The sequence below is a fragment of the Artemia sp. Qi Xiang Cuo genome, chromosome 2 (assembly GCF_049724085.1).
Source record: "Artemia sp. Qi Xiang Cuo chromosome 2, ASM4972408v1, whole genome shotgun sequence".
In the NCBI taxonomy this organism is placed as follows: Eukaryota; Metazoa; Arthropoda; class Branchiopoda; order Anostraca; family Artemiidae; genus Artemia; species Artemia sp. Qi Xiang Cuo.
Window position 1 is genome coordinate 48960793 of NC_142795.1, and position 25595 is coordinate 48986387.

At 36.5% G+C, this 25595-nt stretch overlaps 1 protein-coding gene across 1 annotated transcript in view; it reads left to right on the plus strand.

The window, feature by feature from the left end:
- The window catches only part of dikar (CECR2 histone acetyl-lysine reader dikar), an 89157-nt gene extending 66509 nt beyond the window's left edge, over window positions 1–22648 (plus strand). Inside the window, exons 11-15 of the mRNA XM_089108151.1 lie at window positions 9995–10248; window positions 11915–12339; window positions 15255–17104; window positions 19462–19655; window positions 22407–22648. Coding sequence (XP_088964277.1) covers window positions 9995–10248; window positions 11915–12339; window positions 15255–17104; window positions 19462–19655; window positions 22407–22648 — 2965 coding nt within the window. The remainder of the gene's footprint in view (window positions 1–9994; window positions 10249–11914; window positions 12340–15254; window positions 17105–19461; window positions 19656–22406) is intronic.
- Window positions 22649–25595: the final 2947 nt, after the last annotated feature.

The following is a 25595-nucleotide window of genomic DNA, read 5'->3' on the forward strand; positions in this document are numbered from 1 at the left end:
ACTTAAAACGAATAGAAATTACTGTTTTAAAAATAAAGTTGTGAGACAGAGTCAAACTTTAGCGTAAAGAGCGAGACTTTGAGGAGGGGATAGCCCCTTTCATATACGGAATAATTTCTGTTCGTTTTAATGCGCTCCTTACTTTCAGCTAAAAAAACTTGTTTTTTCTATTTAATTTCTGAATATTTTTGAATTAATGTAGCTTTGATTTTAGCTCACGGTACATGAATAATTAAAACAAAATTTACCTTTTTTATTTTACTTTTTTTTGGCTAAATGGCTTTCTTGAAAATTTGTTCTGACGTAACTTACGAATTAACTTACGTAACGAACTTCTATATTCGTATTTTTGTATTACGTATGTTAGGGGGTTTGCCCCCTAGTCAATACCTTGCTCTTTACGCTACAATTCGAATTCTGTTCGAATCACAAACCCCTGAATCACAAAAGCCGGTTAATTAGAATTGATAGCTCTTTTGAAAGTACTAAAAAAATTAGCATAAAGAGCAAGGTATTGACTAGGGGGCGAACCCCCTCATATACGTAATAATTTCTGTTGGTTTTAAGTGTTAATGCTGCTCCTTACTTTCAGTTAAAAAAACTCGTTTTTTTATTTAATTTCTGATCGTTTTTTAAACAATGCTGGGAAATCCGGCGCCCCTTCAGAAAATTGTCGCTTCCCCTAAGGAAACATCCTCCATGGAAAGATTCTTCCCCGTAACCCCCTCCTCCGCCCCCCCCCTCCTGAGAAAACCCTCCTGAAAACGTATGTATACTTCCCATTAACCAATACTATATGAGAACAACGGGCAAAGTTCATAACTTGCAGCCCTTCCCCCGGGAGCCGTGGGGGGTTAAGTCATCCTCAAAGACATATTTATTAGATTTTCGACCATGCTGAAAAAAATGGCTATATCAAAATTTTGATTGGGTGACTTCGGGAAAAAAATGAGCGTGGGAGGGGGCAAAGTTCATAACTTGCAGCCCTTCCCCCGGGAACCTTGGGGGGGGGGGGGGGGTTAAGTCATCCTCAAAGACATATTTATTAGATTTTCGATCATGCTGAACAGAATGGCTCTTTCAAAATTTTGATTGGGTGACTTCGGGAAAAAAATGAGCGTGGGAGGGGGCCAAGTTGCCCTTCAATTTTTTGGTTACTTAAAAAGGGCTCTAGAACTTTTAATTTCCGTTCGAATGAGCCCTCTCACTATATTCTAGGACTACTGGATCGAAACGATCACCCCTGAAAAAAAAAAACACACACGCATCCTTGGTCTTTCTTCTGGCAAAAAATACAAAATTCCACATTTTTGCAGATAGGAGCTTGAAACTTCTATAATAGGATTCTATGATACGCTGAATCTGATGGTGGGATTTTCATTAAAGTTCTATGACTTTTATGGGTTGTTTACCCCTTTTTTGGAAAATAAGGCACATTTTCTCAGGCGCGTAACTTTTGACGGATAAGACTAAACTTAATGAAAATTATATATTTTATAGAAATCAGCATAAAAATCTGATTCTTTTGATGTATCTATGGTATCATAATCCTGTTTTTTAGAGTTTCGGTTACTATTGAGCCGAGTCGCTCCTTACTTACAGTTCGTTACCACGAACTGTTTGATTTGTTGTAACCATATGCACCACAGGAAGAAAATTGACTGTTAAAGTTATGCTCCAGGCAACTAAGGTGTTTACCGTGTCTAATGGCTAAACTACCTTGGAACTTGCACCAACGTGGTTAAAGATTCATCAGTATATAGAATCAATCAATGATGCAACAAGCGCCTTCAATACGACAGAAAATCTGTCTGCACGTCCTAGTATGGGTAAATTTATTGCCAAAACTCCGGTTTATTTAGAGACTTTATCAGAGGATGTTGCAAAAATTATGGATACTGTCCGTGAAATTTGTGGTTCAATTGATTTAATTGGTCAGCAATTTAATGGGCTGGAAAGTAAAATTAGATAGTTGGAGTGATTTGTCTTCGTATCTTCTTTACCGGCTAATAACGGAGGGAATAATGTGAGATAGCTCTTGATAAGGATTAATAAAAAAGAAAATTCCGAAAAATGAGTTTTTCAAAGAAAAGTAAAGGCCATTTTAAACTTAAGCTCAGCGGATACAAATAGATTTTAAAATTCAAACTCAAAACGACCAGAAATTACTATTGAAGAATAAATGAAACCCAAAACGAACAGAAATTAGATAAACAATCATAGCAAAAACATACAACAAGTAATAATATAAATGAATATATAGATCTTAAAGCGAGGAATGCTTAGATTGAATATGAAAATCAAGCTTAAAACGAAAAAAATATTTTCCTATTGAATTATAAAGGAAACTTAAAACGAACAGAAATTTTAAATAAACAATCAATACAAATAAACATACAATAGATATTAATGTAAATTAATAAATAAATCTTAAAACGAATGAAACTTAAACTGAATATGCAAATCAAGCTTGAAACGAAAAGCAATCACCACAAACAAGAGTTTGGATATGACCTCCTTCTCTCACTGTAAAAGTCTAAAATCTACTGCGTCATTGGCGCTTTACTGAAAACCAATTTTATGACAAATATTTTCTTTTGTACTTAATATTGAAAATTAACATTCAAATTATAGTAAAATTTTTAACTGATGAGCTGTCAGCAATTAATATCATTATACATAAAATATTCAGTTTAATTTATTAGCTCTTTTTAAAGTTGTTAAAGACGAATATAGTCTCCCTACAAACAAGTCGTTGGATACTGCCTCCTTTCCTAACTGTAAATTAAATAAAAAAACAAGTTTTTTAACTGAAAGTAAGGAACGACGTTAAAACTTAAAACGAACAGAAATTATTCCGTATATGAAAGGGGCTTTCCTCTCCTCAACGCCTCGCTCTTTACGCTAAAGTTTTTCATTGTTTAAAAACAAAAATAGAGTTGTGAGAATGTCAAACTTTAGCGTAAAGAGCGAGGCGTTGAGGAGGGGACAGCCCTTTCATATACGGAATAATTTCTGTTCGTTTTAAGTTTTAACGTCGTTCCTTACTTTCAGTTAAAAAAACTTGTTTTTTTATTATTTATTTTTTGAACGTTTTGATTTTGGCTCACCGTACATGAATAATAATAAAAAAAATTGAATATTAATTTTACTTTTATTTGGTTAAATGGCTTTCTCGATACCTGTTTAATTTTATTTAGGAATGTTTTTATTAGTAATAAAAATACGTAATTTACGAATTAACTTAGGTAACGAAACTCTATATTCTTATATTTTTAATACGTTTATTAGAGGGTTCGCCCCTTAGTCAATACCTCGCACTTTAAGCTAAAGTTCGAATTTTCTTCCAATTCTTTGAAAATGACCCCTTTATCACAAATGCCGTTAGTTAGAATAAATAGCTCTTATGAAAGTACTAAATAATCTTTGGCTTAAAGAGCGAGGTATTGACTAGGGGATGAACCCAATCATATGCGTAATGTTTTCTGTCGATGTAATATTTGATGATGCTCCTTACTTTCAGTTAAAAAAATTTTTTTTTTTATATAAAATTTCTGATCTTTATTTAAAAAATGCTGGGAAATCCGGCGCCCCCTTCATAGCAATGTCTCTTCTCCCATGAAAACTTCCTTCATGGTAAGATCCTCTCACATAACCCCCGATCCGCTCCCCCCCTCACTACCAGAAAAAATCCCCTCTGAAAACGTATTTATACTTCCCAATAACCAATACTATATGTTAACATTGGGTAAAGTTCATAACTTTCAGCCCTCCCCCTGGGGACTTCGGGGGATTAAGTCATCCTAAAAGACATATTTATCGTATTTTCAACCATGCTGAACAAAATGGCTATCTCAAAATTTTGATCCGGTGACTTTTGGAAAAAAATGAGCGTGGGAGGGACCCTAGTTGCCCTCCATTATTTTTTTGTCACTTAAAAAGGGCACTAGAACTTTTAATTTCCGTTCGAATGAGCCCTCCCACGATATTCTAGGACCACTGGGTCAATACGATCACCCCTGGGAAAAAAGAAGAAAACAACAAACAAATAATCACGCATCCCTGATCTCTCTTCTGGCAAAAAATGCAAAATTCCACATTTTTGTAGATAGGAGCTTGAATCCTCCGCAGTAGGGTTCTCTGATACGCTGAATATGATGGTGTGATTTTCATTAAGTTTCTATAAATTTTAGGGGGTCTTTCCCCCTTTTTTGAAAATCAGCCAAATTTTCTCAGGCGCGTAACATTTGATAGGTAGGACTAAACTTGATGAAACTTATATATTTGAAATCAGTATTAAAATTTGATTCTTTTGTGTAACTATTGGTATCAAAATCCCGTTTTTTAGAGTTTCGGTTACTATTGAGCCGGGTCGCTCCTTACTTACAGTTCGTTACCACGAACTGTTTTATAAAAACCAAAAGCCTACTGCGTCATTGGCGCTTAACTGAAAACGGGTTATATTACAAATATTTTCTTTTCCAGTTCTTACAGTATTGAAAATAAAAAAAAAATTACAGTGAATTAAATTCTTACAGTGAATTAAAAACTGATGGATCTTTCAACAATTAGTATCATTATGCACAAAATATTCTATTTGATGTTGTTTATATTTTCCAAAACTGTTGACGTCGCACTTAGTTTTTAGTAAAGCGCAGATGACGCAGTAGGTTATTGAAATTTACAATGAGAGAAGATGGTCATACCCAAACTTCTGTTTGTAAGTATTTTTGTTTGTCTCTAGTTGGATTCGCAACTTCTATTAAAGTTTCCCTTGTTTTAAGATGTATTTATTCTCTTACATGAATATATATTGTATGTTTTTTTTCATTGGTTTTTTATTTAATTTCAGTTTGTTTTAAGTTTAATTTATACTTCAATAGGAAAATATTTTTTTTCGTTTTAAGCTTGATTTTCATATTCAATCTAAGCATTACTCGCTTTAAGATCCATTTTTTCATTTATATTATTACTTGTTGTATGTTTTTGCTATGATTATTTAGTTAATTTCTGTTCGTTTTGGGTTTCATTTATTCTTTAATAGTAATTTCTGGTCGTTTTGAGTTTGAATTTTAAAAGGTATTTGTATTTTCTGAGCTTAAGTTCAAAATGGCCTTTACTTTTACTTGAAAAACTTATCTTTCGCAAATTTTTTTTTTAAATTGATGTTCGTTCGTTCTTTATAGCAAAAATCTTCAAGTTTAAAAATTTCCTTATTCCAAAATGAAGCTTAAAAAAAAAATCAAATATTCATCAAAGTATCAAAACTGTTATCAAAGTAACAATATCAAAGTGAAATAATGGGTTTGTGTCAACCTCTGAGTTGTTATTATCTGATGTTTGAACTATTTCGGATAAAATTGCTATCTCAAAATAATTATAGGATGGGTTTGGGGAAAAATGGCGTGGGGGGACTAACTAAGCATCAATCTCTTATAACTCTTAAATATTGAACTAGAACTTTTTATTTTCGATCAAACGAGCCCTCTCTGAAGTTTATACGTGTATCCCTTCTATAAGAACCATATATATCCCCAGAGTATAACTTACAACGCCTATCCTTGTGGGGTTGTGTCGACCCTGGAGTTTTAATATCTGATGGTTGAACTATTTTTAACAAAATGGTCACCTGAAGTTTTTATCGGATGGGTTTATCCATCCGATACGCCCAAAGGCGTGGAGGGCGGGAGGGACTAGCTGCCCTCTGATCTTTTTTCACTCTGAGAAAATGAACTACAACTTTTAATTCCCATTCAAATAAAGCCTCTCTGAAGTCTAAACGAGCATACCTTCCAAATGAACCATATATGCCCCCAGATAAATACTGACAACACCTGCCCCAGCCCTGGGGGGGAGGTCTTGTCGACACAGGAGTTTTTCTTATCTGATCTTTGAACTATTTTAACGAAATGACCATACGCAAAGGAGTTTTTTTTATATGATCTTTCAACTATTTTTAACAAAATGGCTACCTAAAATGTTTTATCAGCTATATTTAGGGAAAAGGGGCTTGGGTGGCAGTTGACCTCTTATCACTTTTGACTCTTCAAAAGGGTACTAGAATTCTTGATTCCCAATTGAATGAGCCCCCTTTGAAGTTTATACAACGACGCCTTCTATGTGAAATGACACTGGGAAAAAAATAAATGGAGTGTGGGGGGAGGCTAGCTGCCCTTCAATCAATTTTGACTCTTAAAAAGTGAATTACAACTTTCAATTTCCAATCAAATGAGCCCTCTGGGAATTTTATACGAGCTTCCCTTCAATAAGAACCATATATTCCCCCAGGGCATAACTTACAACATCTACCCCCGGGCCCTGGGGGGGGCTGTGTCGACACCGGAGTTTTTTGTTATCAGAACTTTGAATTATTTTTAACAAAATGTCTATCTAAAAATTTATCTGATGCATTTAGGGCGTGGAGGAGAGGGGGCTAGTTGCCCTCCGATTTCTTTTCACTCTTAAAAAGTGAACAAGAACTTCCAATTTCAAATCAAATTAGCCCTTTCCGAAGTTTATACCAGCATTCCTTCCATAAGAACTATATATGCCCCTAGAGCATTACTCATAATGCCTGCCTCCGGGCCCTGGCGGGTTCCGTCGACACATGAATTTTTCTTATCTGACCTTTGAAATATTTTTAAGGAAATGGCTATTATAAAAATTTTATCAGATGGGCTTGGGGAAAATAGGGTGTATGTGGGGGGAGGGGCTGGTTACCCTCGGATATCTTTTGACTCTTAAAAATTGAACTAGAACTTTCAATTTCCAATCAAATGAGCCCTCTCTGAAGCTTATACGAGCATCCCTTTCATAAGAACCATTTATGCCCCAAGGACAACACTTACGACGCCTATCCCCCGGGCTCTGGGTGGGCGTTTTTGTTATCTAATTTTTGACCAATTTCCAAAACACTGACTATCTCAAAATTTGCAGCGGGCAGGTTGGGTGAAAAAAGCGTGGGGGGGGGGGCTAATTTAACTCTCTTGACTCTTAAAAAGTGAACTAGAACTTTCAATTTCCAATTAAATGAGCCCTCTATGAAGTTTATACGAGCATCCCTTTCATAAGAACCATACATGCCCTTAGGACATAACTTAAAACGCCTTCCCCTGTGCCCTGGGGGGATCTATTAACACTGGATTTTTTTCTTATCCGACCTTTGAACTATTTTTAACAAGATGTCTATCTCAAAATTTTCATCAGATGGGTTGGGGGCTAGCTGCCCTCGGATCTGGTTTGACTATTAAAAAGTGAGCTCGAACTTTCAATATCCATTCAAATGAGCCCTCTCTAAAGTTTATTCAAGCATCCCTTTCATACGAACAATGTATGCTCCAGGGCATAACTTACAACGCCTGCCCCTGGGCCCTGGGGGGTTGTGACGACACCTGAGTTTTTTCTATCTGACTTTTGAGAAATTTTTAACTTAATGCTAATCGCAAAATTTTTATTGGATGCATTTGGGGAAAAAGGGGCGTGAGGGGGCTAGTTGCCCTTTCAATCTCTTTTGACTCTAAAAAACTTAACTAGAACTTTCAATTTCCAATCAAATGAGCCATCTTTCAATTTTGTACCAGCTTCCCTTCAATCAAAACCATAAGTTCCCCCAGGGCAGAACTTACAACACCTGCCCTTGGGCCCCTTGGGGGGCTGCGTTGACTCCTGAGTTTTCGTTACATGGTCTTTTAATTATTAAAAAAAAACTATCTCAATGTTCTTATTGGTAGGGTCTGAGGAAAAAAGGACGTGGAGGGGAGGGGCTAAGTGCCCTCCAATATCTTTTAACTCTTAAAAAGTGAACTAGAACTTTCAATTTCCAATAAAATGACCCCTCTTTGAGGTTAATACGATCATCCCTTCCATAAGATCCATATATACCCCCAGGGCATAACTTACAACGCCTGCTTCCGGGCCCTGGTGGGTTGTGTCGACCCCGGAATTTTTGTTGTATAATCTTCGAACTATTTTTAACAAAATAGCTATCTTGAAATTTTTATTGGATGCATTTGGGAAAAAAGGATTGGGGGGGGGAGCTGGTTACCCTCCAATATCTTTTGACGCTTAAGAAGTGAACTAGAGCTTTCATATTCTAATCAAATGAACCCTCTTTGAACTTTATATGAGCATCCCTTCCATAAGATCCATATATGCCCCCAGGGCATAACCTATAATCCTTGCCCCTGAAGACTGTGGGGGGAGTGTCCTGCTCAAACATATAATTTCCAGAACTTTCAAACTTTGAACAAAATAGCTATATCGGCATTTTGATCGGATATATTTGGGGAAATGGTGGGCATGGAAGGGGTATCACCTGTCCTAGAATTACATTGGACTATTAAAAAGGGAACTAGCCATTTAAATTTCCAATTAAATGAGATCTTTCTGAAGTTTCTACGACAACATTGTCTATAGAAAGCCTTATATGTTCCGGGCTTAACTCAAAACACTTTCACCTGAGAGATTTGGGGAACTTGTCATACTCAGATACTTATTTATCAGAACTCAAAACTACGTTGAATAAAATGGCTGTCTCAAAATTTTGATCGGATGTGTTTGGGGAAAAGGTGAGCGTGAGAGGGGGGTTAGTGTCCCTCAAATCACTTTCCACTATTAAAAAGGGCACTAGCCCTTTGAATTTCCAATCGAATGAATCTTTTTTGAAGTTTCTATGACAATGCCTTCTATGAAAACCTTATATGCCCCCAGGGTATAACTTAAAACCCTTGCCTTGAGGGTTTTGGGGGAGTGTCCCCCTCAAAAATATATTTTCTATCTGCAAATCAACTACGATGAACAAAATGGCGATCTCAACATTTTGATTGGATGTGTTTGGGGGAATGATGGGCGTGGGGGGAGGGGCTAGTTGCCCTCAAATCACTTTCGAATATTAAAAAGGGCACTAGCCCTTTGAACTTGCAATCGAATGAACCTTTTTTGAAGTTTCTACGACAACGCCTTCTATCAAAACCTTATATGCCCCCAGGGCATAACTTAAAACCCTTGCCCTGATGGCTTTGGGGGAGTTTCCTCATCAAAAATTTATCTTCCGTTGAGTAAACAACTACGCTGAATAAAATGGCTGTCTCAAAATTTGGATTAGATGTGATTGGGGAAATGATGGGCTTGGGGGGGGGCTAGTTGCCCTCTAGTCCCTTTTGACCATTAAAAATGGCACTAGAACTCTCGATTTCCGATCGAATGAGCCCCCTTTGAAGTTTCTACGACGACCCCATCCATATGAAGTGCCTCTGGGGAAAAAAAAAAATAATAAAACATTGGAGCCATATGGCCTTTACTATAGGCAACGCTACTGCGTTGCCTCTGATACCATGGTTAGAATGGAAGCATAGCATTTCAGCTACTAGGGCAACGTGCTTCCATTTTTCTTTTATTTCCCCGGGCCTATGGTCACAATAGACTATTGTGTAAAATCAAGTTAAAGCTTGTTGAAATTGTTTTCTTTCTGTTGTTTCTTTTTTTGTTTGCTGCAGCCACAAGAATGAGATTTTTAGTGTGCGATGTTGAAGCCCTTTGAAATCGGGCTTTCTACCCGTAGTATGGAAAGTGGAAGATCTCTATTAAGGTTTTTTGGCCAAATCTTTTATGTTTGTCATTCACTTGGGAATCTTAACGACCATTTACACTTGTTTGCTGTGGTGTGTCATTGTTTTTGTAGACCCTAGCTCTGTACAGGTGATATGGAAGTCAATAAAGTCCTACTTCTATATGTAACCCAATTATAAATAGTAAATGACATAACTGTTGACAGCATCAAAAACTTCTGTCCAACTGCGACCAAATTAAAATTCTACATTCTTATTGGTGACAATAGTTGCTGAAGATAAATGAATATAGTGCAAAAAAGGAAAAGAAAACTAAAAAAAGACATTTGATTTTTGTTAAAAATCTTACATTTATGTCAGTTGTTTTTATTGGTAATTGATATCATTTTCATTTGGCTACATTCAATCTTACTGTACATTTTTTTCAGATCAGTTGAAGATATCGCGCCACAGCTTTTAAGAATAGTTGATACTTTAAGAGCTCACGAAGATGCATATCCATTCTTGGATTCTGTTGACGAGGAATTTGCTCCTGACTATTATGCAAAGATTTTGAATCCCATGGACCTACAGATGATGAAAATGAAAGTCCAAACTGGTCACTACGAGAATTTGGATGAATTTGTGAGCGATTTCTATCTAATTCCAGATAATTGCAAGCAGTATAATAGATCTGATAGTGGTAAGTCGGCCTCTTTACCTGCCTTCCTCCATCTCCTTCCGCTTCTTTCTGTTTCTCTCTCTCTCTCTCTTTTCTCTTTTTATCTCTCGCCTTTCCTTTACCCTTATCACCTATGCTATTATTTGGCAGTAGTAGAGAAATTTTATGATTTCATTTCCTAATTTCACGAGTTGAAGACAATTGATTAGGCAAAAACTGGTGAATTATAAGAAAGAAAAACCAGCAAAACACGGGGGAAGTCGCAAAAACCTTGAAATTCTATGATGGGGGGGGGGGGGGGTACGGGCTGATTTTTTCAAATAGAAAAAAAGTTTAGCTGACCATTTTCGAGTCCGAAAATGTGGGGACGATTTGAAGCCATCCAAGATTTACTTGAAGCGCTGAAACTATTCCAATGTCAAATATCTTTTTATTGTAGTTTGAGCTGCACTCTTCTTAGCCGTTTGACCAGTATCACTTACGGTTTTTCTGTATTTATATGTGGAGTATAATTTTTCGCATCCCACCCGGATTGATATCCACATTGATAAACATAATAGTATTTATTTATATGAGATGTTTATCTGCCTAATTATTTCGTCAAACTGGTATGTGCTTAAATAATGTGCATCTTACTTATAGTTAATTGGGCCACAAACATATTAACGGTGCCAGACCTGTTTTGACTCGTTAAAGTTTGCTTCACAAGAAAGCTTTGCATCTCTCCCCATGTCTACGGATGGAATACTTTGTTATAGTTCAATGGCTGTGCTGTCCTGCACAGTAGAAGTAATGTACAGTAGCAAACGTTATATACTCTCCATTGAAGATTTTTGACACATATCTAAAACCACACAAGCTAAACCACTCTTCATGGCCCGGTCTTCGCGCGCGCGCAATGACAGGTGTTTCCGATGGTAAACAAAGTAGCAACTGTAACTATGGCTCTGACGGTCTGGGAACTTCCCAAATTGCACGCTATGAAATGTGTGTCATGTTTGGAGAAACGATTCGCTGCTGGTATATACTTCTACTGTGGCTGTACTGCAAAATCATAATTAAATAAATTTTTTTGCGTTTGCTTTCTTGAAGGTTCGGTTCTATTGATTCATTTTGTCCGTTAGTTTGTTTTTTGTTTTCTCGGGGGGGGGGGGGGGGATTTTAATAAACCAATAAAATGGTGCATTATACGGAAAATAAACCTTGAAATTATAACGTGTCCCAAGCCCCTCCAACCTACGTTGACTGCATGCCTGATTATGTTTATGTAAAATATTTGATTATGTAATTTATGATTATGTAAAATAAAGGATAAAAGGATAAATAAATACATAAGTGTGTTTCTTTTTATTTATGTTCTATTATCCCATGGCTACGGGGGTCGAAATCCTGGTGTTTTGATAGTTTTTAAGAAAAGTATTTCTTTTCTAATATATTTTCGTTAATTTAATGCAATTTCTTATACTTTTAGGTCCACCGGCAAAAACTATGCTGGTGGTGGGACGCAAATCTCTAAAAGCGACACAAACTAGGAAATGAAATGAAAAGTATTGTCAATAGTAAAAATCATAAATTTTAAGATTCAGGTGGTTGGGACTCCCCTTTTCCATGTGTGCTGCCACTGTGCTGCCTATGATGGAAACACTGACGCATCTCTTTTACGTCATTGACTGTTAATTATTTCTAGATTATTATCAAATGGCCAAAACTCTCGAATCTCTTTTTGAACGTCTTATGAAGAAGGAATTCAAGTACTATGAATGCCCAGTGCGGCAATCCAAAACTCCACCTCCAGCGCATCACAAAAGAGAGAAGAAAAATGGTCACAAGAATAAGACAAAACGAGAAAAGACAAAAGAAGATAACCTAGGTAAAGGCGAAAGAAAAGCAAGAAGTAAAATTTCTTATAAAGAAATATCAGCTAGTGGATCTGAATCAGAAGGGATTGAAGACCGAGAAATGCTACCAAGGAAGTCAGATGTATATACCTCCTCGTCAGATAGTGACGCCGAAATTGTAAAGAACAAAGACCCTGATCTGTTTTCTTGGCTGGAGAAAAAAGTCGCTGATAGTTCATCGGTGTTTGAAGATCTTGTTTCTTCCAAGCCTAAGGTAATTCAAATAGTAAAATGCAATATGGGGCGGTCTGTTACAGGAGGACGGGGAGAAATTTCACCTCTGGGCTCGTCATTTCAAACCCTAATTTATCTTTATTAAATGTATTGCTCTTTACCTTTCGCTTACTAATAAGTTTTACTTATGTACCCTGCTCATTTAATGTTCTGTTTAGCTTCCGTTTCACTTAAAGACCCATGGAACTATTTAAAATTCCAGTGCCAATAAAATATCACGATAAAACGTGACAGTCAACACGTGTCGTATACACATTCGTGCATGAAATTAGACGCTATATGATCCAAAATGACATTAGTACGAATTTTCTTGCTTACAACTCAAAACATGAGCGTTTAAACAGGCTTAAGAGTGTATCTTCAAGCAAAAACTACCTGTCAATTATAAATAAATACGAGTAAGGAGGCCAAAAAGTTAGATAGGGGACAAGGAAAATATGCTTGTGAAAGACAAAAGACACTCCGTTAGATTTTGGGCCTAAAAGCTTGTATAAGGTCTTTTTCGTTTTCTTCCTTACCTTCTACAGTCGCTAGTTATTGTATGCACAGTGCGTGGCCTTGGATTCCAATCGTTTTGGCCGAACTTGGTCTATTCCTCTTACTACCGTCACCAAGGCAGGCCGGGGCATTTCGTAACCGTTCTGACAAGACAGGGAGGGAACTTCACAATTTTCTGAGATTTCGCTGGAATTCTCTAGAATTCTATGAGCTTTTACCTCAAGTTCTCCGGTAGACTCTGATAAATTCTTTGAAAAATACCCTGGCAAATTCCCTTAAAGCTTCCAGTTCCAAGTACATTTAACAAATTTGTGGGGTTACGACTTCGTCGCATCAGGCAAAACTTACCAGATTTTTACCCTGTGATCCTTATGTGGGGTAGAGGTGTAGCCTCTCTCCCATCCTCGGGAGGGCCCTGAGCGCAGATATTTACTATAATCATAGGGAGATGGTCGTTTTAAGTATTGATTATTTAACTGAGTTGGTACGGTGTGACAATTGCCTGGAAAAGTTCGCCCACTTTGTTGCACGAGTTCAAACCATGCCTCCAAGTAGGGAGTAGAGGATTAAGCAGGCTTAATTCTTCCAAGATTAGTCTGAAATAAAGCCCTGAGGTCTGGGATTCCTGAGCAAGCTAAGGTCGGGGGGGGGGGGCATTTGCCCCCCCCTGCTCCATAGCAAATTACGCCCCTGCTGACCCTCCCCTTCCCTTAATGATCAAATTTATATCGTGCAGGCCGTCTTGGGAAAACTTTAATTGTTAATCTTGTAAACTAGGTCGCCAACCTATTCGTCATGGATACCGGCTTTTGATTTTTCAAAAAATCAAAGCATGATTTTGTTTTTAATTTCACTGAAATATTAAAGTGTTGGCTAGCTCCTGCTGAGGTTAAATGTATTTGTATTTTTTACTTACACGTTGTTTATGAGAGGGGTGCTGAGTTGCCTCCCTTTTGCCCTAATGTGCGTGTCCTTTTGGCCAAATCATGCTAATCAACAATTTTTTTTATTCGATTAATAAGAAAAAAATTATCTTTCACTTCCATTTTTTGAAACAACTGTGAATTTTGAGTTTACATAAGTAAGAGTTGATTTTAAAAAAATGACTTTTTTTTCATCGTGTTTTTTTTTTTTTTAAATTAAGTAGCTAAATCTAAATTTAATATATCAATCATTTTGCTTATTCTAAGTATTTGAAATAGTTTCGATTTTGAAATTATGTAGGTACTGCCAAATAGTTCTTATATTTAAAATATATAAGTGGAAAACCACACTTACCTTTACCTTTTATTGAGTATACACTTACCTTTTATTGTGCTACGTGTACCTATTATTAGTCGACTGTGGACAGGCTTTTAGCAAATCGCGGCAATGGAATGCGTTTTCGCCAGAGCTTATCGAAGCATTTGTGCTAATTAATGGCATTTGGCTACCGACCACTTGATAAAAACAAATTTTGAAGCGTTCTAGTACACCCGGAAAAAAATTCCAAAGCCATTAGATTTTGCTTTGAGACCGAACTTGCTTGTGTTTCTGTCTTCTTTTTTTTGGTAATATACGTAGCTATATTTCACGTCAAACTGGCCTAGTTATAATATTCAGGTGCATAAAAATCAGAACCTGAAACCCTTTGCACATTCTTGAAGCTGGTGACTATTTTTCTTATTATTTTCTTTAGTATCTCAGGCCCATCCCCCCCCTCCACCATCCTCCCAAAAACTAGACTCTTATATATACTTAACAGGCTGGGTCAGTCATCCCGTCGATCGATCCTCTCACTTCTTTGGCTCCAGTCCGCCTGTGCATGAAATGTCTGAAAAATACGAAATAAAAGTATTAAGTGTGGTTATGTCAAGTGTCCGTTTTCAGGTCTTTTTCTAACTTGCAATTTGTCTCAAACTTAAATTATATTGCATTACGTTTCTCGCCTACAAAAAAAAACTGCAGAAAATATCTGCAAGAATATAGAACAAAATGTGTTGTCAGTTGTATGCAGTTTTGGCTGGCTTATTTTAATTTCCCACTTTAATTTACAAGACATTCTGTTAAAATTTTGTCACAGAATAAACCCTTTTGTTGAGTCTTGTATGTTGATGAAAAAATATTGTAAGCCGAAGTATTTTTTTCGTTTTTATTAGCTACTTTTAGCTGAAGTGCTTTTTTGCAGGTATTAATGCTTGATATCACAGTTTTTAAAATGTAAGTAGCCTAATTGGTACTTATTATTGAAGTAAACTGTCAAGTACTTTTCGCAGTCCTGATACAAATCTACTGCTCATGATGCATTATGAACAATAGTCGTTTAGGTTTCTTTTCCATGAAATTGACTTGTAGAACCTTGAAAATCCAGCCTCGTGATTCACTTAAAATGAGTTCTAACTTCGTCTTTTTTTCTAGGGCTCCTCCTCTAATGTCCATTGGGCCAAAAAACTATCTCAAGCTTACCAAGAGCATGCTCGACAGGAAAAAGATGATTGTTTCAGTGACAGTAAGCCAGCTCCAGACGAGGAGGATCGAGAAATTGAGCAATGCTCACCAAGATCTCCTGGACAGCGCTCCCCCCGTTTCTATAAAAAACCAAGGAATAAGAAGCTCGACAAAAGAGATAATAAGAATGATCGACGGCATATTGAAAAAGAAAAACCTAAATATAATAGAAATGTCATTCCTAAACAGCCAGAGCTCGATAATGTTATAATGAAACTTAAAGAAACCCGTACAGCTCTTCAACAGCAACGTAGAACCAACGATGATTCCGGTACACTGTCACTAGGAACGATTATTACAGACAAAACGGAAAAGGAGGCTGTTACGCCTGAAGTGGCACTAGTGGAAACTTCGAAACATTCAACTCCTGTACTAGTTGAAGAAAACCCTAAAGTAGAAAACCCTGCTCATAGAGCTACCCCTAATTTATCTGCCTGGTTTAAGGCTTTTGGAAATCAAAAGTGTACGAAAGTAGAGCCCGAAAATCCACCCAAGATTGAAACAAGAGAAGTTGAGCCTCCGGTTAACCTCAAGTCCTTATCTCCATCACAGGAACTTAAGGAGCTGAACTATGTTGAAAGATTGGAAAGCATATCTAAAACATCTGAGTTCTCAATTCGAAGTTCCCTTTCATTTTACGAAGAAGCTGCGAGAAAGGTGAAAGCTTCTGAGATAGAAAAGGCCCCAGAAAACAAAATTGAAGAAGAAAAAGATTCGACGATTCAACCATTAGCTCTCACCAGTTTGCCAGATTTACAGTCAAAAACTAAGAGTGATTCTAATCCCAACTTATCGCAAACTAATAAATATGAAGTAGCCGATACTGACAAGCTAGGAGACCAAATAAATAGTAAGGGTTCTGTATTTCAATCCACTGAAATCAATCTGCTTACCAGCCCAAAAGTGGATAGCAAACCAGAGACACCAAAGATTGAGCCATTTAAAAGTGATTTGAAGTCCGAGAGGAAGATCCAAACAGCAGTAGTTAGTCCGTTACAACGCCTTGAGCCTCAAAAAATAGAACCACTCAAAGACCCCCCATCTAGTGTTCAGCATAATAGTTTTTGTGATTCTGGTATGTATAACAGTACGCCTGTTTCCCTCCCAACCATTCAGGAAACCTATGATAAACTTTCCGAGAGTCAGCTGCAAGACCTTCGAAATATGTATGCTGCTGATTCTCCTCAGTCTCAATCTAAGTCTCAGAAAGAAATGCATACACAACATAGCATTACATCTGCTTTAAAACAAGAGAGCAAGCTAGAAGAACATCTGTCGAGTCTTCGAACTGCTTACCAAGGAAACACCCAGTCTGTAAAGCAAGCAAAACAGGAGAGGCTTGAAGGGCATTTGGAGAGCTTGCGCAAAGCCTATCATAATCAGCCAATTGAAAATTCGCAGAAACCTCTTCAAAACACAATTCAAGCAGGTCCTTCATCATCTCACATTTCAGATTTTTCAAATCACGCACAAACGAACCACAAGCAAAGCTACTCAAACTCTCTTGAAGCTAAAAAATACTTAGAAATGTCAGCTCTGGCTATGAGTGGATACCGTCCAGATTTGAACATGGCAACGAGGCAACAGATGTACCAGCAATATAGTAATATGGTTCAACAAGTTCAAGCACAGAAAGTTGGCATTACAAAGGACGCAGAGAGGCCAATGGCTTCGACTCAGTATGCCTCTCATACAGATGCCAATCCTTATCCTCTTGACCATTTAAGTAGACTGACGTCTGGACAGAATTTGGATTTTAGGTTAGTCCTTTTATTACTAGTTTCTTTTTCTTTTTTAGTGTTGTCTCGAGCAGTATAAATCTGATAAAGAGTAGGTTCAAGATAACAGCTTTTTACATGGTGACTGTCGTTTTTTATTTATATTTTTATTGTTGTATTTCTTTCTTTTTTCAATAGATGGTTCAAAAACCGATAAATAATACCCGTTAGAAATATCCAATTTTATAAGGACATTGAAGATACTTTTAACTAATTATTCTTGTAGAGTGGATCCTCTTTGTTTAAGTGGCCCTGCAGTGGTCTGCAACGTAACCATCAGATGGAAGCTGTGATAAAGAAGAAATGAATGTCTTTATTTTGGCCCTCTCATACCCCACAAGACCATAAAGAGTTGATATGGTGGCTATCAGATCGTCCTGACGACAAAATCCTAGGCTATATGACTTAGTTTTGCTAATGTGTATAGTTTTGCAACTGTTAGTAAAAATTTTTGAACCCAGTCCTCAGAGGCACTTTCAGAGTAGGCTCTCCCATAGAACCTATGAACTCTAAGGTTGGCTTCAAGTGCTCATCTTTGACCTTAATAGCGTCAATAATTTAATTGCGGTGCTATTATTGCTCAAGATTGGACGTAATGTTTCTCGACCAGTGTAAGCTCAGTTACGTATATTTTAAATTCATCGCAAAGGCTATTTTCGTTTTTTTTTTTTTTTTTTTTTTTTTTTTTTTTTTTTTTTTTTACTACTACTACTCACATCAGCCTGTGAGGCTGCTAAGTGGATACTGTTAGGGAAGGTGAGAGGCTAGGAAGTGACTGAATATAGTGGTCAAACTTGGTAAATAGTTCGTTGAATTTAGCAGTTAAGGTTGTATTCGTCTCCCCTTGGACGGTGGAAACTCGCATTGACTTGTATATCGCTAATTTTGGCAGCACAATTTCACTTTCTGTACATTTCTCAAGAAGTCCTTCCTTGATAAGAATTTCAGGCTGTAGCACCACAACGGTTGATCCGTATGAATCATGTACTCGATTATTCGCAGTAGATCTGCTCTGCTCAGAACTCGGAGAAAAGATAAATCCTTCTACCCAATTCAGATCTCAAAATCAGTTGGTGGTCTGGCTCTGGTTTGACCTTATTATATTAAAAATGGAATTTTCGATTCCCGCTAACTTGTTCCACACAGTTTAAAGGGAAAACGCTGCACAGGTACATCGTGGCTTGTGGCAGGTAACCACCCGTTTTCCCTGCCCCTCACCTTTTTCCTTGGCAGAATAACCATCCGCTATTCTGAATTTTTTTCAGACTGAAAGGTTGTAGTTATCGTTTTTTAAAGTTTGGCTTCTGTCATTTTTTTCGGCCGGCATGGGAGGTGACAACTATGCACTCAAATATTCAGGCACACTCTCAATAGCTCAAAGTTTAAGATCTTACAACACTGTACCAAAATTTCGGGGTTCTTTGAAAACCACATCTATCGAGCCTCGGTAAGTACCCACTACCTAGAAAAGAGTAACCACAGCCTATAGTAACCAAAAGTTTAAAAGCGGATTATGTCAGAAACTATGCAGTGAGAAAGATTTTGAAAGTATTTCTAATGAGAGTGGATTCCAAAATAGTAATTACTATTAGATTCAACGGCATAATAATTTGTAATTATTGTAAAAAAAAATATTGAGCATTTTAGAAAAGAGCCTAAAACCACTCAAAAAAACATTAAGTCAACTAAGAAATGCAATATTTAAGTCGCCATTATCAAAAACATAAAAAATTAGTCAAAAAACTAAAAGGCAGGCCCCCATCTTGAGCAACAAGCAAAATTCCTTTTTTGTGTGGATACCTCTGACATGTCTCCTTGTTTCCCCAGGGGTGATTTCATCGAACCAGTGGTAGTAGAATTCTAGGAGAGGGCTAATTTCCATGGAAACCACAATATCTAGTGCCCTTTTTAAGTAACGAAAGAAACTGCGCTAGAACCAAGTTCCATTCTCTGCCATTTTGTATTGCAAAATATCAATGTTTGCCCAAAAAGAGCTAAAATGGGCTTTTTAACTTCGTTTTTTAGTTTCTGTAGACTATTTAAGGACTTTTCTGCCCCTAAGAGAGCATCGTGTTTTTTACGTTTTAATACAGTATCTAAAATTTAAGATGGTTGTATAATTTATGACTTCAGTCTAAAATTCGATCTTTCTATTAATAGTAGTTTTAAATGTAAACAATTAAAAAAAATAATGGTTAGGCAACAAAACTCAAGCATTGAAACCCTAAATGGGCATTGAACTTAATCAAATTTATTAACAAAATATGACAAAGGTAGTTGTATTTTTCCACAACACCTACTGGAGCTTCTGCTAATCTAAACATATTTTCTTTATTTAGCCGGTCAAGAATACCAGGCACAAAATCAACTGGAGGTACGGACGTCTATCAAGGTTTGGATCCTTATGAGGCTGCCAGATCTGCAGCAGTGATGAATCGTACCCAAATGGGAATGCCCACTTTGCCAGGACTCAATGGCATGAACCCTCTGTCAGGGGGTATTGGACAGGCTCCTCAACAATCAAACAGCAAAGGTTTGTATTTCAAGTTCTATTTTAATCATTTCTCCTATATTTTGTAATTTGTAAATATTTTGTCTTTTCTTTCATCATACCCTATTGTTTCATACTTTAGCATCTCTGACGACCCTGTTTGGATTACTTCTGATGAAAGCTACAGAAAATGTCAAAAAGATTTTTTTTCGGGGGGGGTTGTGTATCAATTATCCGCCATTTTTAAGCTATAAATCGTCTCATCTATTTAGTAGACAAAAACAGTAAACAAAATAGTAAATTTCCGTTCCGTTCTCCTTAACAAAAAAAAAACTTTGTGAAAAAAACAATTTCGAACATAACCTCTCTTATGTCTGTATGAATACCGGAACTATGCCGCATCAGTACTAAACGGTTTTGTCTATTCGTGAAATGTCGTTTAGTACTTGTGTTTAAGGCCTTTCATCTGCTCTATTGTACCAAGAATCTTTTTCATTCCAGTCATTATCCATTGTAGATATTTTGATGTAAAAACAACAAAATGTATTGGGCGGAAATGAATTACGGCGCCCCTACTTTTAAGTTTTTCTAAAAGGCCAGACTCAAGTTTCATTCTAAAAACCCCTCTCATCCTTATTGGATAATTCAATCCTATGCCCTGTTTTTATGGGAAAAGGGGTCTATGGGAGGGATCTGTTGGTTTTAGTAGCCCTCCCCCTTTCCTGTGCGATTTTCTTTTTTTTACTAATTTTCCTTTAATTATTTTACATTGTATTTTACAGTGAAAAAAAAAAAAATACAATCAAGGCAACATATTTGAAGAAATCAAAGTAAACTATCAATAACTTTAATTTTTTTTTTTTTTGAAAAATAAATCTTAAAAAGGCAGGTAGGGTCCTCTATTAGGATATGGACGCTTGTTGGCTTATGAGTTCAGGCGACTTTTCGGTCAACCCAATATTTCTTCTTTTTTTGTTAGCGCTACTGTCTGAGCTTATGAATCGGGTGCTAAACCTGGACCAACACTCTGGGCAGGCGGGCGAGCCGTGTTAGGCTTTGGACTGGACGCTTATTTTCCAGTCTTTCCAAGCGACTTAAAGGTCATGTGTCAATTCTAAATTTTGGCCAACCTGCCTGAGACTCTAGGCGGGGGTGCCTCTCCAAAAGCTAACACACAAGTATTTGTCCAATTGGAGAGTTATAGCTACTCCCGCTGTTTGCCCAAGCCGTTTAACAAAACACTTGGAAAACTATAGGTCTACCCGTTCGCCTATGAGTCTAGGGGACTTGTCTTTCATGTGTCAATCCTAAAACACAGTAGTCTGCCTGAGACTTAGCGGACAATCCTATTAGGCTTAGGTCACTTGTTCGCCTGTGAGTCCAAGCAAATTCAGTCCCCCCTTTTGCATACAAGTCCAGTTGACATTGTAGGTTATGAGTCAAACCAAAAAATCTTGATCATCCCTTGGTTCCATGGCTATCTACCGTAGTTCTACCCTAGGATGGATGGATGATAGACAGTCCAAGCAAATTCAGTCTCCCCCCCCTTTTGCATACAAGTCCAGTCGACATTGTACGTCATGAGTCAAACCAAATATCTTGATCATCCCTTTGTTCCATGGCTATCTACCGTAGTTCTACCCTAGGATGGATGGATGATAGACAAAACCTAACAACAAGTGAAAATGACGTCATTTTTTTTATACAATCGTTAAAAAGGCTTGTGCCAGCTTTGCCTCTCACTCAGACTACCTGTCTTGGCTGTGTCTCAAATTGGCCAATGACCAATGGCTTGATGGCACATTGATTTGAATTCAAAAATCTTTGTCTCCAATTTGCCAATGGCTTTGAATTAAAATCAAGTTGGCATCAAGCCATTGGCCAATTGGAGACACAGCCAAGACAGGTAGTGTGAGGGAGAGGCAAAGCTGGCATAAGTCTTTCTCAGGATTGTATTAAAAATAATGTCATTTTCACTTGTTGTTAGATTTTGTCTATCATCCATCCATCCATCCTAGGGTAGAACTAAGGTAAATAGCCATAGAACTACAGGATGATCAACATTTTGGTTTGACTCATGACGGACAATGTTGACTGGACTTGTACGCAAAAGGGGAGAATGAATTTGCTTGGACTCACAGGCGAACAAGTAACCTAGGCCTAACAGGTTTGCCCGCTTTGAGTCTCAAGTGCTTAGAGTCTTAGAGTTTGCGGTAAATTATAATTAAAATTTAAGCCTTTTTTTTTTTTTTTTTTTTTTTTTTTTTTTTTTTTTTTTTTTTTTTAATGAGATTAAAAGAAAGCAATGGGAACCATTGAGAAGCCTTTTTCGGTTATCCTAGGCTAGTGAGCCAAAGTAACCTAGGATAACCTAGATTATCATTTTCTGCTAGTGGGTCAAATTAATTTCCCGAAGATGTTCGGCAAATTCTTACCTTCCACCCAATTTCTTCTTGTTGGGAGGTCCCTCTCTCTTTCTGTCTATTTATCTTTCTGTCTTTCTCTTTGTTTAGAATCATGAACAAGGTTTTCCACAACAGATCTGTGGACACATGATTTTACGTTTTATAAACAACTTAACCGCCCATTGTTGGCGATTCTTTCTAGAATCTTCTTGGTTTCGGTAAATGTAACTTAAAATGGGGAACAATAGACGGGTGGTTATCGTTCCTGCTGGTTTTGGTTTGGGAAGGTGTGATAAAACCCCAAGGTTTTTTTTTAATTTTAAGCATAAAGCGAACTTTTAGTTTTTTCCTGCCATTTAATCTGCATTCCGTTTTTTTTCATATTTAGGTCTTCACTCGGAGCAGATATATGGGAATCCGACTGCGTTTGACAATTCAGCTAGATATTCGCCGTTCCGTTTACCTGATCCGTCGTCAGCTCTCTACCATCATTATTTTCAGCAAAATTCCGAATTTCTCTTAAAAAATCCAGCTCATTCTCAACTTCTTCAACAATCTTTGTTGAATGCTTCAATGAATCCGAATATGAGATTCCCACCTGGGGGGCCGTATCAGCAGCGATGGACTTGAGTTTTTTTTTTTTTTTTTTTTTTTTTTTTTTTTTTTTTTTTTTTTGTAGGCTCTAGCATTTGCTAGTGACATGATCTCAGTCTTAGGGTAATGTTTCTTTCTTTTGTGTTATAGATTATGTATTATGTATAATATACTTGAAGATTATGGTTTTCATATTTGAAACTTACAAGGTTGAACGCTTATTAGTTTTCTAACTGCTTTGAAATATTTTTCATTTTTTATATTAATTTCTAATGTAAGTTCATTTTGTACTTATATCGACAAACAATCATTTTATTTATAAAAAATATTAATTGAATCAATGTATTAGTTTCTTTTTTAATATTAATTTACTTCATTGCCCCCGACCAAAGGGCCTACCTCACATTTCTATAATGTTGGAGGAGAGCATAACTATATTTTGTTAAGTATTTTGCTACAACAGTACTTCTTCAAGGCTTAAAATGGAAATATGTTTTTAAATATCAGTCTGTCGCTAAATACTTAAGCTTCATTTTAAATAAAATTATATCGGGTAGTCTTTCAGGCGAAGACATCCAGCCATTTTGGCTCTAATCAAGTGTTTTTGTCCCGTACCTTGTTACGAGTAAATCTGCATCTTCACTTGCAGTGAGTGGTCCCAATGCCACCCACTATAAAACTTAAGAACCCAATTACTAATTTTTGGAAAAGATTACAGTTGTGTTCTTTGGTCTTGGGCAAGACGGTATCTCTGCGTCAACGTTGTGGAGTATCGCTGCACTAAAATGCATCAAATAATAAAACATGTAAATTGTGTTTGTTTTATTTTTGGAAACAAAAAAACGAAGAAAATGATATGTAGAAGATCCTCAGCACTGTGAAATATAACTGTTATTATTTTAATGACTTTTCGATAATTTACATTGCTTGTTCTTTTGAACAAGCTGTCACAGAAAATTAAACTATCCCAGTTTCATTGTTTCACTATGCGCCTCCCCCCTCCTCATCCCTCTTGTCCTCTTTTTTCTGTTGTATTTTGGCTGTCCTTAATTCATTGTTAAAATTTTTTAATAAACTTGAATATATTAATAACAACATCAAAAATATTTTTTTAATCTTTGAAACTCCTTTTTATCGTTATTGTTTTTCGTTCTTTTTCCCCTTTTCGTGTATATTAACAATTTTTTTTCACCTGGTTACTGATAAAAGTTGTATATTTTGGTTGTTTCTTTTGCTGATTATCAAATTTGTAGAAAATTTTTGTTTTTGCTATTTTCTATAACTGTTTAAATAAAGTTAAACTATTGGAGCTAAAGAGTGTTTTCTTATGGTTTTGTGTGTGATTTTGTGTTGACAGGCAACTTTATTTGTTATTGAAGTTATTTGCTATTATTTTAGGTCCAAAATCGTGATCAATTCAATCTTATTGCTGAAATTTGTAATGTACCTTCACTCTCTTTCTCTCTCTCTCTCTCTCTCTCTCTCTCTCTCTCTCTCTCTCTCTCTCTCTCTCTCTCTCTCTCTCTCTCTCTCTCTTACACTTTCTCTTTTTTATAGTGTTTATTTGAGCTTTTTTTTTCCAGAATCAATAGTTCATTTGACTAATCTTTATCGTGACACAAATAATATTAACGGATTAAATCAGTAATAAAAAGTAGAGCATACATAATTTCTTCTTTTTTATACTGAAATTTATGCTAAGGTGTCCAACGTATTTTGTGATGTTTTTTGACAGTGGTCAAATATGGCTCTGAAGCATGGACGCTCCGAAAAGCGGATGAAGGTTTGCTAGATGTTTTCCAGAGAAATTGCTTAAGGATTGTTCTGGGTACCCGGCTGACTGACCATATTTCAAACAACAGGCTATACGGAAAATGTGGTTCAATACCGCTCTCTAGGACTATAATGAAAGAAAGGTTGAGGTGGTTAGGGCACGTTGTGCGGATGAAGGATGACAGATTGCCGAAGATTATTCTTTTTGACCAACCATCTAGGGCTAAACGGAGAGCAGTTTGTCCCCGTCTGGGGTTGGAAGATGTCATAAAGAAAGATTTAAAGGAAATCGGAACTTCGTGGGCGGGTGTAAAGAGGGAGGCTTTGAATAGATTGGGGTGGAGGAGGAGTGTGCGTAGCTGTGTTGGCCTCAGGCAGCTTGGTGCTGCGGTGAGTTGTTAGTAGTAGTAGTATTTTGGAAAAGAATGTTTAGTTGTTCTACTGAAAAGAAGGAGAAACTTCAATTTGCAATTGAAGATATTGCTCTAAATGTTTTAAACTAAATATAAACCTTTTTTGCGACTATTCTAATATATGATAAACCGTGGCACTACATCTGTTCGAGTCACTCGGTTACATTAAATTTATCCTCTACGTTGATATTGATTGACAGACTTTTTGGCGTATTATTTTCTATTAATACATATTTAGTATTAAACAAATAAGTGAAAAATTGAAGAAATTTCTTTTTTTAGCATAACCCTTCAGGGCTTGAGCAGGGTGGTGTTGTAAAGGGTTTTTGAATTAATTTTGCCTTTTGTGTGGGAGTCAGAAGTGTGTATATATAGATAGAAGTATATATATATATATATATATATATATATATATATATATATATATATATCTATATATGTATATTAATTTAAAAAAGAACTGTAAAAATAAGGCTTCTGACAACAAAGAGAGCTAGAGCTGGTTTGTTTTCAAGTGTTATTAAAAATCTATTGTCTTAAAGTCCCCAGATATTATTTTTCTGGAAATCATGTTATAAGCTGTTAAATTACCTGTCTCAATTAAAAAAGAAAAAAAAAGAAGAAATTGCTTGTTGTTCTGTGATGGTTTTTAGAAATGTTTTTGCCAATGATGTAATTGGTTTGGCTAATGACCATTACATTACTATGAGATTTGAACGACTACAAAGTTGAAGTACTTGTGTAATAAGTTTTTATTAAAAAGTCGACAATTCAAAAACTGGCCCAGTTTTGGAGCT